The 14,126-nt window shown below is 36.2% G+C and overlaps 1 protein-coding gene across 1 annotated transcript in view; it reads right to left on the bottom strand.

The window, feature by feature from the left end:
* Nucleotides 1-14,126, bottom strand: part of DNAH14 (dynein axonemal heavy chain 14) — a 792,430-nt gene that overhangs the window by 426,715 nt on the left and 351,589 nt on the right. Inside the window, exons 35-36 of the mRNA XM_042780425.1 lie at nucleotides 9,907-9,996; nucleotides 90-224 (exon numbers count right to left, since the gene is read on the bottom strand). Of these exons, the coding sequence (XP_042636359.1) occupies nucleotides 90-224; nucleotides 9,907-9,996 (225 nt within the window). The remainder of the gene's footprint in view (nucleotides 1-89; nucleotides 225-9,906; nucleotides 9,997-14,126) is intronic.

Below are 14,126 nucleotides of genomic sequence, written 5' to 3'. Positions count from 1 at the left end.
TTTAACAAGGAATGAACAAGATGTACATTACTGAAGTATACACAACGATATCTGAAAACAGAGATACATTTTATTTAACAGAACATTACCTTTGAAATAGATAGCCTTTCTTCATTTGGTAAGATGTCAACAACTGGTAAAAATATTAAAGCTTTTTCTAGAATTCTTCTGACTGCTGTCTTTCCTCCACCTGTTGGGCCTACTAGCATCACACCAACACAAGCCTAAAACAAAATTTACAGATTTATTCATTCATAAACTATAATTTTTTCATCTCTGCTACATCCATTTACCCTTCCTTCAAATTATTGTTCAATCTATTATTATCTGGTTTCCGCCTTTATTGACTAGTTTAATGTTAAAATCAGCAGACATCTCTTAATTTTAGAATTCAACACATACTTTCCAATTTTTGATATTTAGTAGTTAATCTCGCTTTCTACTTCTTCTTTCTTGTACCTTTGTTTATTACTGCCATCTATAATACTATTTATCTGGTATTCACTCCTCTAACTTTTTCTTCTCTTTCTCTTGAGTTCTGATTCTCCTTGCTATATTTGTCTTCCCTTGTTAATCTTATTTCTCTCTTTCCTATACATTGTCCCTAGACATTCTCATCAATTTGAATGTCTTTAACTATAACCTAGAATCTAATGACTTCTTTCCCCTCATCTCTTACAAACCTCTTTATTGATTCTGCCTTTTTTCATGCCAACCACAACTGCCTTAACTTGGGTCCTAACCATACCTTTTGGATTACTGTAATAGCATGAAAGAAATTATTACTTTTTAATAATGTAAATATCACATAAGTATATTAAAATTCAAATATAGATAAAGCTAAAATGTCTTTTCACTTACTTTCCAAACACAGTGCCCTCATGGAAGCCTTGTGATTCTCTGGTTTGAAAGTTTCAGATTGTTAAACTGACAAGGTGATGAGAGCCTAAAAAGTCTTACTTGCCAAATGGAAATTGTATATTCACAAGGGCAGCAAGCCTTGCCATAGTGGCATCTTGGCTTTACATGGAAGAGTGGTAGCTATTCCTCTGGGGGAAACTTTATACTCCACTACATTTCCTGAAGCAAAGTTACTGGCTCAATAAATCCATTAATTCACAAAATTGTGAATTCCTAGCTCTGGTTTATTGATGGTTTAGTTTGGAAGCAGATGGCTCTAGCTGTTCAGCCTTAGAACCAGCTGTGAAGAAACGAAAGCAGACTTGCTTGCCCTGCTCCGTGGGCAATACTCTGACTCTGCAGCTTTCACCAGTGGCCTAGCTGTTTGGTCTCCCACATGGAAAACTACAGACTAGCAGATTAAAGACACTCCTCTTTGGGGCTGCAAACTGTGGAAACAAATAGAGGCTCCTGATCAAACTATCTAGGCCACACATGTAGATGCCCATGGTGAAGACCCTTTTATGAGACAACCCAGAATCAAGCAGCTGATCAAGCTCTCGCTGTCCAGGCTGCCATGATTGCTGCCTGGATACAACATCATGCTGGACATGGCAACATGATCAGTGTCATAGATTGGGCACAAAGTATGTTTCAGATGCAGAGGCTACCACTACATGCCCACAGTTGATGTACTTGTTTCAAGGTGAGGGAATCCACCTGGCACAGGGTACAAACTCTTGGCAGACTGACTACATCAGATCTTTAGCCCTCTCTTAGGGCTATCAGTGATGCCACACTGATTTTGACACTATTTCAAGCTATGGGGTTGCTGTTCTAGTCCAATAAGTTGACTCTGCCCACACTATTAGGTGTCTTAAACTAATTTGTGCCATGTGTTTGACTTCCCAGGCCATTTGCAGTCTAGCAATGGTGCAATTATTATAATAAAAGTCACTCAAGTATGGGATGATAGTAGAGGTATTTGATGGACCTGCAACATTCCCTATCATCCACAGGCATCTGGTATTACTGAGCATTAGAACAGTTTCCTCAAAATTTCACTAAAAAGATCTCTGACTCTTACCTACCTCAACTTCTCATTATCCTCACACCTCACACCAGGGAAATTTGGTCACTGAATGCTGGTGTTTCAAGAAAGGGATAATCTCCTTCCTGGGTAATGATCAGGATAAAAGAGATGAGGGATTATATTGACCTGTTTTGAAAAATCAGAATTGAGCTCTGACCGTTCCTCTTGTAGACTAAGGCAACATCTGTGCAACTGATAATAAATCTTGCTGTATCTGGATTAATACTTTAGACAAAGAGGAATGGTCAATAAAGAAACTTAAGGAGAAATCCAATTGGCTTTTTAAAGTACTCTCTGGTGGTTTATGGGATTTTTAGCTGGTTGAATCTGGAACCTTGGGTGGGCATGACTGAGGTTGATACTTTAGGTTGACTTCATCTTATTGTTTGGAGTCCTGTTGATAGAATCCTTAATTAAATACTGTTTGAAATGAACTGAATGGATTTGGTCCAAGCTCCTGTTGGTCAGATTAATCAGAGTTGTCAGTACAGTAGCATCCATGGGAAAAGTCACCAGAAGTACAAACGAGGAAGGATATTGCTGGGAGAAAATTCTCTATTGGGCCTTCACATTTCTACATGCCTTCTGTGCAATGGCATTGGCAATTGTGTTCAGGATTATATTTATTTCATTTTTTGCAATGCATGAAAGGCAAAATTTAATAAGTTGTATTTAATTAAAATTAAAAACTTCTGCTCTGTAAAGGACACAGTTAATAGAAGGAAAAGATAAGCCATGACAGGGAGAATATATTTGCAAAACACAAATTTGGATAAAGGCCTTGCATAAAAATTACAAAGAACTCTTAAAATCCAACAAGATTGAAGGCATCCAAATTCAAATGAAGTGTTGAGGAGCCCTTTTTCAAAATATGTATATCCACTGAGCCAAAGCTAAGGAGAAGACTTTTTTTTTTCCCTTCCAATTAGAAGACATGGATCTAGAAACCAAGGAGTAGAAGTAGAAATGATCCTTTTAACCATTACAAGTAATGCATTTTGACAGAATTTGTGTTTTATATTCCTGCAACTTTAAGAAATTTTAACCTAGTTCTAAAGTTTGAACACTTACAGAGAACCCTGTGCAAACTCAAATGAATTGGAAACTTGTATTACTTACTATTTGATTACTATAGAATAATTGGACCAGTGAATCAGGAGGTAAATACTTATTATATTTACTAGGATAATTGACTATGAATTAGGGTGTTTGTATAGCAAACAGTTTTAGAAACCAGAGATAATGTCTCCCATTATGGGAGTACATTGACAGAGAACTTCCAGAGGCGCAAGCTGGATTCAGAAGAGGACATGTAACAAGGGATATCATTGCTGATGTCAGATGAATCTTGGCTGAAAGGAAAGAATACAAGAAAGATATATACTTGTGTTTTATTGACAGTGCAAAAGCATTTGATTGTGTGGATCCTAACAAATTGTGGGTAACATTGAGAAAAATGGGAATTCCAGAACACTTAATTGTACTCATGGGGAACCTGTACATAGACCAGGGGGGTCTTGTTCAAACAGAACAAGGGGATACTGCATGGTTTAAAATCAAGAAGGGAGAGTGTCAGGGTTGTATCATTTCCCCATATTTATTCAATCTATATCCTGAGCAAATAATCTGAGAAGCTAGGCTATATGAAGAACATGGCATCAAGATTGGAGGAAGAATTATTAACAACCTGCGATACGCTGAGGACACAACTTTGCCTGCTGAAAGTGAGGATGACTTGAAGCACTTACTGATGAAGATTGAAGACTACAGTCTTCAGTATGTATTACATCTCAGTATAAAGAAAACAAAAATCCTCACAACTGGACCTATAATCAGCATCACAATAAATGGAGAAAAGATTGAAGTTGTCAATACCTTTGTATTACCTGGTTCTACAATCAACACCAATGGAAGCAGCAGTCAGGACATCAGATGATGTATAGCAATGGGCAAGTTGGCTGGAAATGACCTCTTTCAAGTACTGAGGAACAAAGATGTCTCCTTGAGGACTAAGGTGTGCCTGACACAAGACATGATATTTTTAATCGCCTCATATGCATGTGAAATCTGGACAATGAATAAGGAAGACCGAAGAAGAACTGATGCTTTTGAGTTGTGATGCTGAAAACGAATGCTGAAAGTACCATGGGCTGCTAAAAGAACTAACAGATCTGTCCTGGAGGAAGTGCTACTGTAATGCTCCATGGAAGAGAGAATGTCCAGACTTCGTCTCACCTACTTTGGTCATGTTATCAGAAGGGACCATTCCCTGGAGAAGGATGTCATGTGTGGTAAGGTGGAGGGTCAATGAAAGAGGGGAAGGCCCACAATGAGATGAATTGACACAGTGGCTGTGGCGATGGGCTCAAGTATAGCAAGAATTGTGGAGCTGGCGTGGGACCAGGTGCTGTTTCATTCTGCTGTGCACAGGGTTGCTATGAGTCAGAGGTGACTCAACGACACCTGACAACAATATTATGGGCAAAGTTTGGGCATATTTATAAGAAAGGGGAATTGCTAAGTGTGGGGTTCTTATCTTTTACCACAACTTATTATCTGTATAGGTGTCACCTGGGCCTTGTGTGGCTCAAAAGGAATTAAAGCTCATGGGGCAATCTACTTCCATAGTGATACTGCCTTGGAAACCCAAGGAGGGTCGCTATGAGTTGGGTCTGACTTGATGGTACATAACAACAACAACAACAACTGGCACAAATGATGTTAATATAGCAATTGTTTTACTGAATAACAAACTGACTGTCTTTTGTCTCTCATCAGGAGTTTATTGTCTTCTGCAGCATTAAACTAGTATGAAACTGTGATAGGCTAACTTGTTAGCTTACAAGCAAGGTAAAATCTTGACAAATACATGCATGGAGGAAAAGATGCACTATCATATGATAATTCCCACCATAATTATTAATTTAGTTCTATCCCAATCAGAATCCCAATAGAACTCCCTGACAAGGAATTCAAAAGAATTATATTTAGGTACCTTCAATGGATTGAGAGACAGATCAAGGAAAACACTGACAAAATTCAGGAGAATACAGACAAAATCCTAGAACAATATTGGAAGATTATAGAAGAACAAAATGACAAAATAAATGAAAAATTAGAAAAGATTCTAAATCTACAGAAAGAAATTCAGATTAATATTAAATTTTCAGAAATGGATAATACATCGAAAGGGCATAAGAATAGAAATTAATAAATGGAAGACAGAATTAGTGAGACTGAAGACAAATACCTCAATACATCTTTGGAAAGGGATCAATAAGAAAAAAAGATCAAAACAAAATGAAGAAAGCCTAAGTTCATGCAGGATACCATCAAAAGGAATAACCTATGTGTCATTGGAATTCCAGAACAGGAAGAGACAAATAAAACCACAGAGAAAATAGTGGAAGATTTATTGGAAGAGAATTTTGCTGATATGATGAAAGATGAGAATACATCCATTAAAGAAGTCCAGTGAATCCCAAACAGGATAAATCCCAAAAGAAAATCATCAAGACATACATCATCATCAAACTCACCAAAACCAAAGACAAAAATGAATCCTGAAAGCAGCATGAGAAAGATGAAAAGTTACCTACAAATGGCAACCAATAAGACTAAGCTCTGATGTCTCAGCAGAAACTATGCAGGCAAGAAGGCAATGAGACGATATATATAAAATCTTGAAACAAAAATTTCCAACCAAAAATTATAAGCTCAGCAAAAATGTCCCTTAAATATGATGGTGAAATTAGGGCATTTCTAGATAAGCAGAAATTAAGAGAGTATGCTAAAACCACACCAACTTTACAAGAGATGCTAAAGAGAGTCCTTTGGAAAGAGAACCAAGAACAGCAAACAACCGACCATTAACACACAAGATGACATAACCCAGAAACCAACCCAGTTATGGAAGTATTGAAAGTAAAATAGGCTTTCAATATTATAAACGGGCATCAGAGACATCAATTGGCAAATAAAGACTACTACAAATCAAAAAGAGGGAGAAAATAGTGTAGTTACAGAACTTCTAAATGATGAGGAAGTCAAGAGAACTGCAAGATAGAGTAGACTGTTCTAAACTCAGAAAGAAATTTATAAATCACAGGGTAATGTCAAAGAAAAATGATAAACCCTTGCATCACAATAAAAAAAGAGGAAAAGCTCAAATATTTAGGAAATATTAAACAACAGCAACAAAGGAAATAATAGCACACTTCATAAACAAAATGAGCTCAGCACAGAAAACGATATGGAACATAGAAATCACCAACACCATGAAAAAACACATAACAAAATGACAGTAACAAATTCATACTTGTCAATAATTACACTGAATGTCAAATTAAATTCACCACTCAGGAGACAGAGAGTTACAGACTGGATCAAAAAACATAATCCATCAATGTGCTGTCTACATAAGACACACCTCGGAGAGAAAGACACAAATAGACTAAAAATCAAAGGTTGAATAAAGATACAACAAGCAAATGGGAACCATAAAAGAGCAGGAGTGGTAGAATTAATTTCTGATAAAATTGACTTTAAGACAAAAACCACTATATGAGACAAGGACATTATATAATGATTAAAGGATTGATTGAACAAGAGGACATAACCATAATAAATATTTATGCATCCAATGAAAGAGCCCCAAAATACATAAATCAGACTTTAACAGAATTGAAAAGACAAATAGATGAGTCCATAGTCATAGTAGGAGATTTTAATACATCACTTTCAAAGATAGAACCAATGGGAAGAATCTCAACAAAGATGCAGAACTACTAAACAATACAATCTACCAACTTGACCTTATAAACACCTACAGAGCAACTTCACCCGACAACAGCACAATATACATTCCTTTCCAGTGCACAGGGCACATTCTTCATGATAGACCAAACCAGACGGCTGGCGGTTCAAACCCACCAGCCACTCCTCGGAAGGAAGGTTGGGCAATCCTACTTCCGTAGTGATACTGCCTTGGAAACCCAAGGAGGGGTGACTATGAGTCGGGGCCGACTCGACGGCACATAACAACAACAACAACAACAAATAAATTTAAAAACATTGAAATACTGCAAACCAACTTCTCAGATAACAATGTTGTAAAATTAGAAATCAACAATAGGAAGATGAATGGAAAAAGACCAAAAACATTGAAACTGCCTAACACCCTCCTTGAAAATGACTGGATAATAGAAGAAATTAAAAAAAAAAATGAAATAAAAATTTCCTTGAATCAAATGAACATGAAAATACAACATACCAAAATCTTTGGGACACAGCAAAAGAGGTGATCAAAGGGCAATTTGTAGCAATAAATGCACACATCAACAATGCGTTCAGGTATAGGAAGAATGGTGAGGCTGGCACAGGACTGGGCAACATTTTGTTCTGCTGTGCATAGGGTTGCTATGAGTTGGAGACAACTTGATGGCACCTAACAACAACAACAAAGACTTCTCCAAAAGAATTAAAAGAGAACTTACAGATTGCCGAAAAATATTTAGCAATGACATATCTGACAAGGGATTTATGTCTAAAACTTATAGAAAACTCTAATATCTCAACAATAAAAAGACAAAAAATTTAGTTAAGAAATGGGCAGAACACATGAATAGACACTTCGCCAAAGAGGATATTCAGGTAGCCAGCAGTCACATGAAAAAATTTTCACAATCATTAGTCATTAAGAGATGCAAATCAAAACAACAATGAGATACCATCTGACCCCAGCACTAATAGGAAAGTTCAACAATACAGATAATACCAAATACTGGTGAAGATGTGGAGAGATTGGGACTCTCATACACTGCTGCTGGGACTATCAAATGATACAACCACTGTGGAAAGCAGTATGGTGATTCCTTGAAAATTTGGAATTAGAAATACCATTTGACCCAGCCATTCCATTACTAGGAATATATACTAAAGAAGTGAGAGCCACGACAAGAACAGATATATGCATACCCATGTTCATCACAGCACTATTTACAATAGCAAAAAGATGGAAACAACCTAGCTGTCCATCAACAGAAGAATGCATAACCAAACTATGGTACATACACAATGGAATATTATGTAACCCTAAAGAATAACATAGAATGTGCAAAACACTGCATAATGTGGATGAACTCAGAGGACATTATGCTGAGTAAAATAAGTCAATCACAGAAGGACAAATATCCTATTAGTCCATTATTGTAAAAAGTCAAGGAAAGGTTTATATATTGGAAGGAAATTTTCTTTGTTGGTTGTCAGAGGTGGGAGGGGAAGGGGCAGAACACTGTTAGATAGGTTGAGATAAGTATTGATTTGGGTGAAAGGAAGGGCAATATACCAAATGTGAGTGATCAACATGGTGGTGTTGAGGAAGAGGAAGATATAGAGATGTGGATGGGAGGTACAGACAACAAAAATGAACCCTTTTGCACATGCAGTACTACGTTGCCAGTGATGGCAAACATTGATCTATGGGTGAATAGATGGGTGGATGGGCTGAATGATCAGGTTTGTCTAGGCAGGGGGGAGTATTCCCACAACCATGTATTGGGTTGGCAGATGATGTTTCTACAAGCATATTTGTATGTGTTATAAGAATGGCCAGGTACCTAGTAGAGCTTACAATTGACAAGGTTGTGGTGACTTCTTGGCCACTGCCAGCTACAAGAAGGAGTGAGTAGTTTGACCTATGGGCTCGGGACCATGGTTGCAGGGGACACCAAGCTCATTGGCATAACATATTAAACAAAAACATTGTTCCACACCCTTCTTTGTGGCGTAGCAACTGGGACCTCAAAAGCTTGCAGGGAGTCACCTAGATGCAATGATGGGTCTCTCCTTGTCCAGAGCAAAGAAAAATGAAGAAAATCAAAGACACATGGAAACAATTAGTCCAAGGGACAATTTGATCCTCAGCCTATATGGCCGTGGGACCAGAAGAACTAGATGGTGTCCAGCTACCACTGTCAACCACTCAAAGGGGGATCTGTGTAGGAAATCCTGGACAGAGTAGGTGAACAATGTGGAATAAAACTCAAAATCATAAAAAAAAAAAAAGAACAGTTTTACTGCTCTGATAGGGCCTGTTGAAACCCATGAGGCTAAGGCCCCTAGCTGTCCTTCAGGTCTGAAATTGAAATCACTCCTGTGGCTTCTAGCCAAATAATATGCATATGGGCTCAACATTTACATCAGGTAGATACACTCCTTGGAGAGATCAGTCATGGGATAACAGAAAGGCAGTGTATGCACAGGGACCCAGCTTGTGGGGCAGGAGTGCATGGGAGGGAAAGACACAGGCAAAAGGAAACTATGGGGGAGGAAGTGGGGAGAGAGCTGTTACATTGTGGGAAATTGCAGTCAATGTCATGAGACAAAATGTGTTTGAACTGCTGTATGGAAAATGAATTTGCTCTGTAAACTCACCCAAATCACAATTAAAATAAAAAATATATATAGTAGAAAATGTGCATACTTAACAATAAATAAGTTAAAAAATCAGTATAGTACATAATTTAGCAATTCACAGAAAAATCAAATGGCTAATAAAAATAAGAAATGATGTACAATTTTACTAGTAATCAGGGAAATACGTATTCTGATGTTTTTTACCAATGGTTCATTCTGGGAGAATGGTAATTCAAAAAAGACGTACCAATTGGATTCAGTATTGTACAGTACATTTGAAGAGTTTTCACAAGGAGATAAAGGTGAAAAAATTAATTTGTTAAGAGAGTTAAGATGATGCTCAAATAATAAAGTCCATGAAAATAATCAATAAACTACTTAATGCTGAAGTAACAGCTTAAGCTTAACAGCTCTTTAATATTTTTATTGGTTTCCCTCTTGTTCTCATCTATTAACACCAAGGACAAGGAGCTACTAACATGCCATTCTATGCTTACCTGAAGTTGATTATGAAATTGTATGATTTTCTCTTCCTGAGCTGGCCAATGCTGAAAGCCTAATTGCAATGTTGCAATAGATATTGCTTTCTAAAAGGAAATAAATACATAGATTTAAAATTTATTGCAATTTGAGTCTTCAAATTTTAATTCTCCAAAATTTCTCTTAACTAAGTATCAATTATTGTACTGTAAGACAGTAATTCTTAATGTTTCAGTTCACCAAGCTTTCTGAGAATAATGAAATCTATTATAATTCTCCCCAGAAAGATGCAACTCACACAAAATTTCATGTTCACAGATTCCTTCCAGCAAATTCATAGACCTCTCCCCCAGATTAAGAATCTATGCTTTAAGATGTATTTAAGAACTAGCTGTTATCAGAGTACAACTGCCATAATTACCCTAAACTGAGAGATAACGTAAAAGACTAATACTTTTTTTGTAATTCTAATCATCATTAAGATAGGTTTCAATTTTGTAATGTATATGCTAATGTTCCAGGAGCTCTGGTAGTGTAGTGCTTAAGGCACTGGACTGCTAACCAGAAGGCTGGTGGTTCAAACCCACCAGCAACTCCTCGGAAGGAAGATGGGGCAATCTACTTTTGTAGTGATACTGCCTTGGAAACCCAAGGAGAGGACGCTATGAGTCTGGTCCAACTCGACGGCACATAACAACAACAACAACATGCTAATATTCCAAGGTTAAGAAGGTCCTAAGAAACAAATAAAATTTATAAGATTGAAGATGTGATATGGTTACACATTAAAATTCCCCAACGATTGACCTCAGCTTGGAAAGACACTTCTTATTTTAAGACAGGAGGTATAAGGGTAGTCATGTTTCCATCAAAGGGGGATTATTTCAGAATGGATACAATTGGTAAATATGTCTATAGAAAGAAAGGGGTTGCATTTATTCCTTCTTCTTCTTCACCCACCTCCTCTACCTTATTTTCTCATTCCTTGCATCCCTGCCATGGGACAGAACAAAAAAATAGCTGAAGGAGACACAGGAAATCAGCAGGACTGTACAAACAGAAAACAAAACAAACAAAAACAACAGCTCCTATGGCAAGATCAACAGGAGGTCGGCAATAAGTAGTTGAGTGAGTATTTTGAAGAACAACCTCTTTTAAAAGCACTTGCAAAGAATGCTCTACTTAAAGCCGAAACTTTGAGCAGTTATTGATGTAGAGGCTAAAAGTTCTGTAGAATTACTAATAAAAAATTGGATACAAGCAAGAAGCTACAAAGATGTAGGATGGTGTGAAATAAAGGTAGCATAAGATGCGCATAATATCAGCAAGACTAGAATAACCAAAGAAATGGTAGGCAGATAGGTCATCCCACTTAGCTAAGGAATCTTACAAAGTTAGAACTTTGGAAGGGTTTGAAATGCATTCATATTCCTACTGTGAAGTATTCATAGTTGTATTACGATGTGTGGAGTCAACTGGATTTTAAACTATATTTAGTTTTAGTCCATGATATCATTTCAGTAATTCTCATTTAATCCTGAGTTAATGACATCCATACACTTTGGATATTGTTAGGGACAGATAACTAAAGAAAAGTTGCCCAATTTCCTATTGCATGAGTTCAGATTCTTGTATCTCAAATGAACAAATGGTATAAACAGCACATCTACAGAATACTTTTAAACAAGATATATTGCTATCTGGATGTGGTGTGCATGGAAGATCATTGTATAAATCATTAAAAATATATTAAATAAGACTGGATCACTCCAAGTTTAATATGAAAATCACTATAACTTTAAATTATGATCATTGTGCCATATATGAACTATATCGATGAGTAACAAACAGCTGATAGCTTACACATTTATTGACATAAAAATCATACAAATTAGGAACTAAATAAACTAATATGCTTCTACAGAAACCTTTTCCATAAGCTCATATTGACTCATGTTGACTGCCATAACAAACCTATAAAAGTGATAAACAGATGAATATATAATAAGATTTAAAAGTAAAACCAGTAATGCCCTTTTGGAATGCTGTTAGAATGGTAAAGCTATCTTTTTAGCTGTTACTTGAAAATGCTAATGACAACCTAACCAAAAAACCCACACTCACTGCCGTCAAGTTGGATCTGCCTCATAGCAATCCCTCCTTGGGTTTCCAAGGCAGTATCACTACTGAAGTAGATTGCCCAATCTTCCTTCTCAGGGATGGCTGGTGGGTTTGAACCACCAGCCTTCTGGTTAGCAGGCAGATGAGATCCTCAGGCACTTAAAACGTATAATTAAAGAAAAAGAAGTGGAGAAGTTTTAGGCTCTGTCTAGGAGAGACAGGAAAAAAACAAAACAAAACAAAACACGGCCATTGAGTTGGTTCTGACTCATAGTGACCCCTACTAGTTTCTGAGGCAGTAAATCTTTATGGAAGTAGAGTGCCCAGTCTTGCTTCTGAGAAGAGATAGAAGGGTACTTATATTAGATAGAGGAAGTAAACCTGTCAAGTGACATTTTCCTTCTTTTCCATTAAAGTGAAAATACAATGTAAGTAGAAATTTAAATCCTCAAAACGTAGGCAGTTGCTTAGAGGCAAATCTCCACTGTATTTCTCCCAAAAACCACACTGAGCAAAAAGGGAAAAATGTCAACTCACATTGCCATTAAAACAAGGGAATAAAGAAAATCCACAAAATCACCAAAACGTGTAAGTACTATCAAAGTAGCTAAGCTTAGACAGGGTTTGGACTTACAAATGGTTGGTCCAGAAAAGTCCAACTCATTCAATCATGTGGAATAACGGATCTTGAAGTATATGACTTCTGTTATTTAGAGAACTAGAGAAAAACAAAAGACCTTATACTAAAGGGCTCGTAGAATATCAAAACTCCTAACTAGGGAAGTGTCATAGAAAATAAACACAGAATAAACTCAATCTGTTGTAGATAGAGCAAGAAAAGAGAGAAAACAATGCAGCAAAAAGAAATTTAAATAAATAATACAACAGTAATGAATCTTAAGATAATAGAAACTGCAATTAACATAAAAACTTAAAATCAATAAACAGAGGACAGATAATCACAGATTGGGTAACAAAAAACAAAGTATGCCAATATATTTGCTACAAGACAGGTCAAATAGTGAGAAAGAAAGTTTGAAAAAAGATGGAAAAAGAAATTCTGAAAACTACTCTAAAAAGTTAGATACCTTAACATCTGACTAAATAGTTCTTAAAGCAAAACACAGCATATGGGCTAAAGAGGAATATGATATACTGGTAAAAGAGCAATAAGATATAAAAGTATGCACAGCTTAGAAGTTTCAACTACAAAAAGCAACAATTGACAGAAGCTCAGGTGAAACAGACGCATCAACAATTGTAGTTAAAATCTTAATGCACCCTTTTCAGGAACTGATGGTATCAACAAAAAATAAGGAGAGATTGCAAAGCTCTAAAAAGTAAACAGACTATGTGGATAAACTTTATATTCAAAAAAGCACAGAATACATATTATTTGTAAGAAGCACTTACAAAAAAAGAACTATTATTTAGGCAATGTGGGGAAACTCCATCCAAATTCCAAAGGAATAACTTCTTATAGAATGTAGTATACAACCAAAGTAAATACAAATAAAAATCAGTCTCAGAAGGATTGTTTAAAATCCCACACATTTGGAAACAAAATATTCTCTGGGCTATAAAAAGAAATAATAAAGGAAATTAAGAAATATTTATAATTGAATGCTGGTTAAAACACTGCACATCAAAATTTGTGGGAAACAGCTAAAGCAATACTTAGAAATTTATAGCTTTAAATACTTTAGGAAAAAAATAGAAAATAAAAAGTAAACTAATCATTTAAATTAGGAAACTGGAGAAAAGAGCACTAGGACAAACCCAAAAAAACAAAACAAATGAAATGATTAAGAATAGATAATCAAGTAGAGAATAAAAATAATAGAGAAGAGAAAAAAAAAAAGCTGTCTCTTTGAAAAGATTGACTATAAGTGGACTTCAAGTAAGAATGACCAATAAATACAAAATATATAGGAGATCTGAAAATGAAGGTATTATATACAACTTAAGTTAATAAATTTGGAAACAGAAATGTCATATATAAATGTTATTGTTGTTGTTATGTGCCGTTGAGTCAGACCCAATTCATAGCGACCCCTCCTTGGGTTTCCAAGGCAGTATCACTATGGAAGTAGATTGCCCAACCTTCCTTCCAAGG

The sequence above is a fragment of the Orycteropus afer genome, unplaced genomic scaffold, assembly GCF_000298275.1.
Source record: "Orycteropus afer afer isolate SDZICR_OR568_19922 unplaced genomic scaffold, OryAfe1.0 scaffold00039, whole genome shotgun sequence".
Classification (NCBI taxonomy): Eukaryota; Metazoa; Chordata; class Mammalia; order Tubulidentata; family Orycteropodidae; genus Orycteropus; species Orycteropus afer.
The sequence above is the reverse complement of the archived record's forward strand: the minus strand, read 5'-3'. Positions and strand labels throughout refer to the sequence as shown.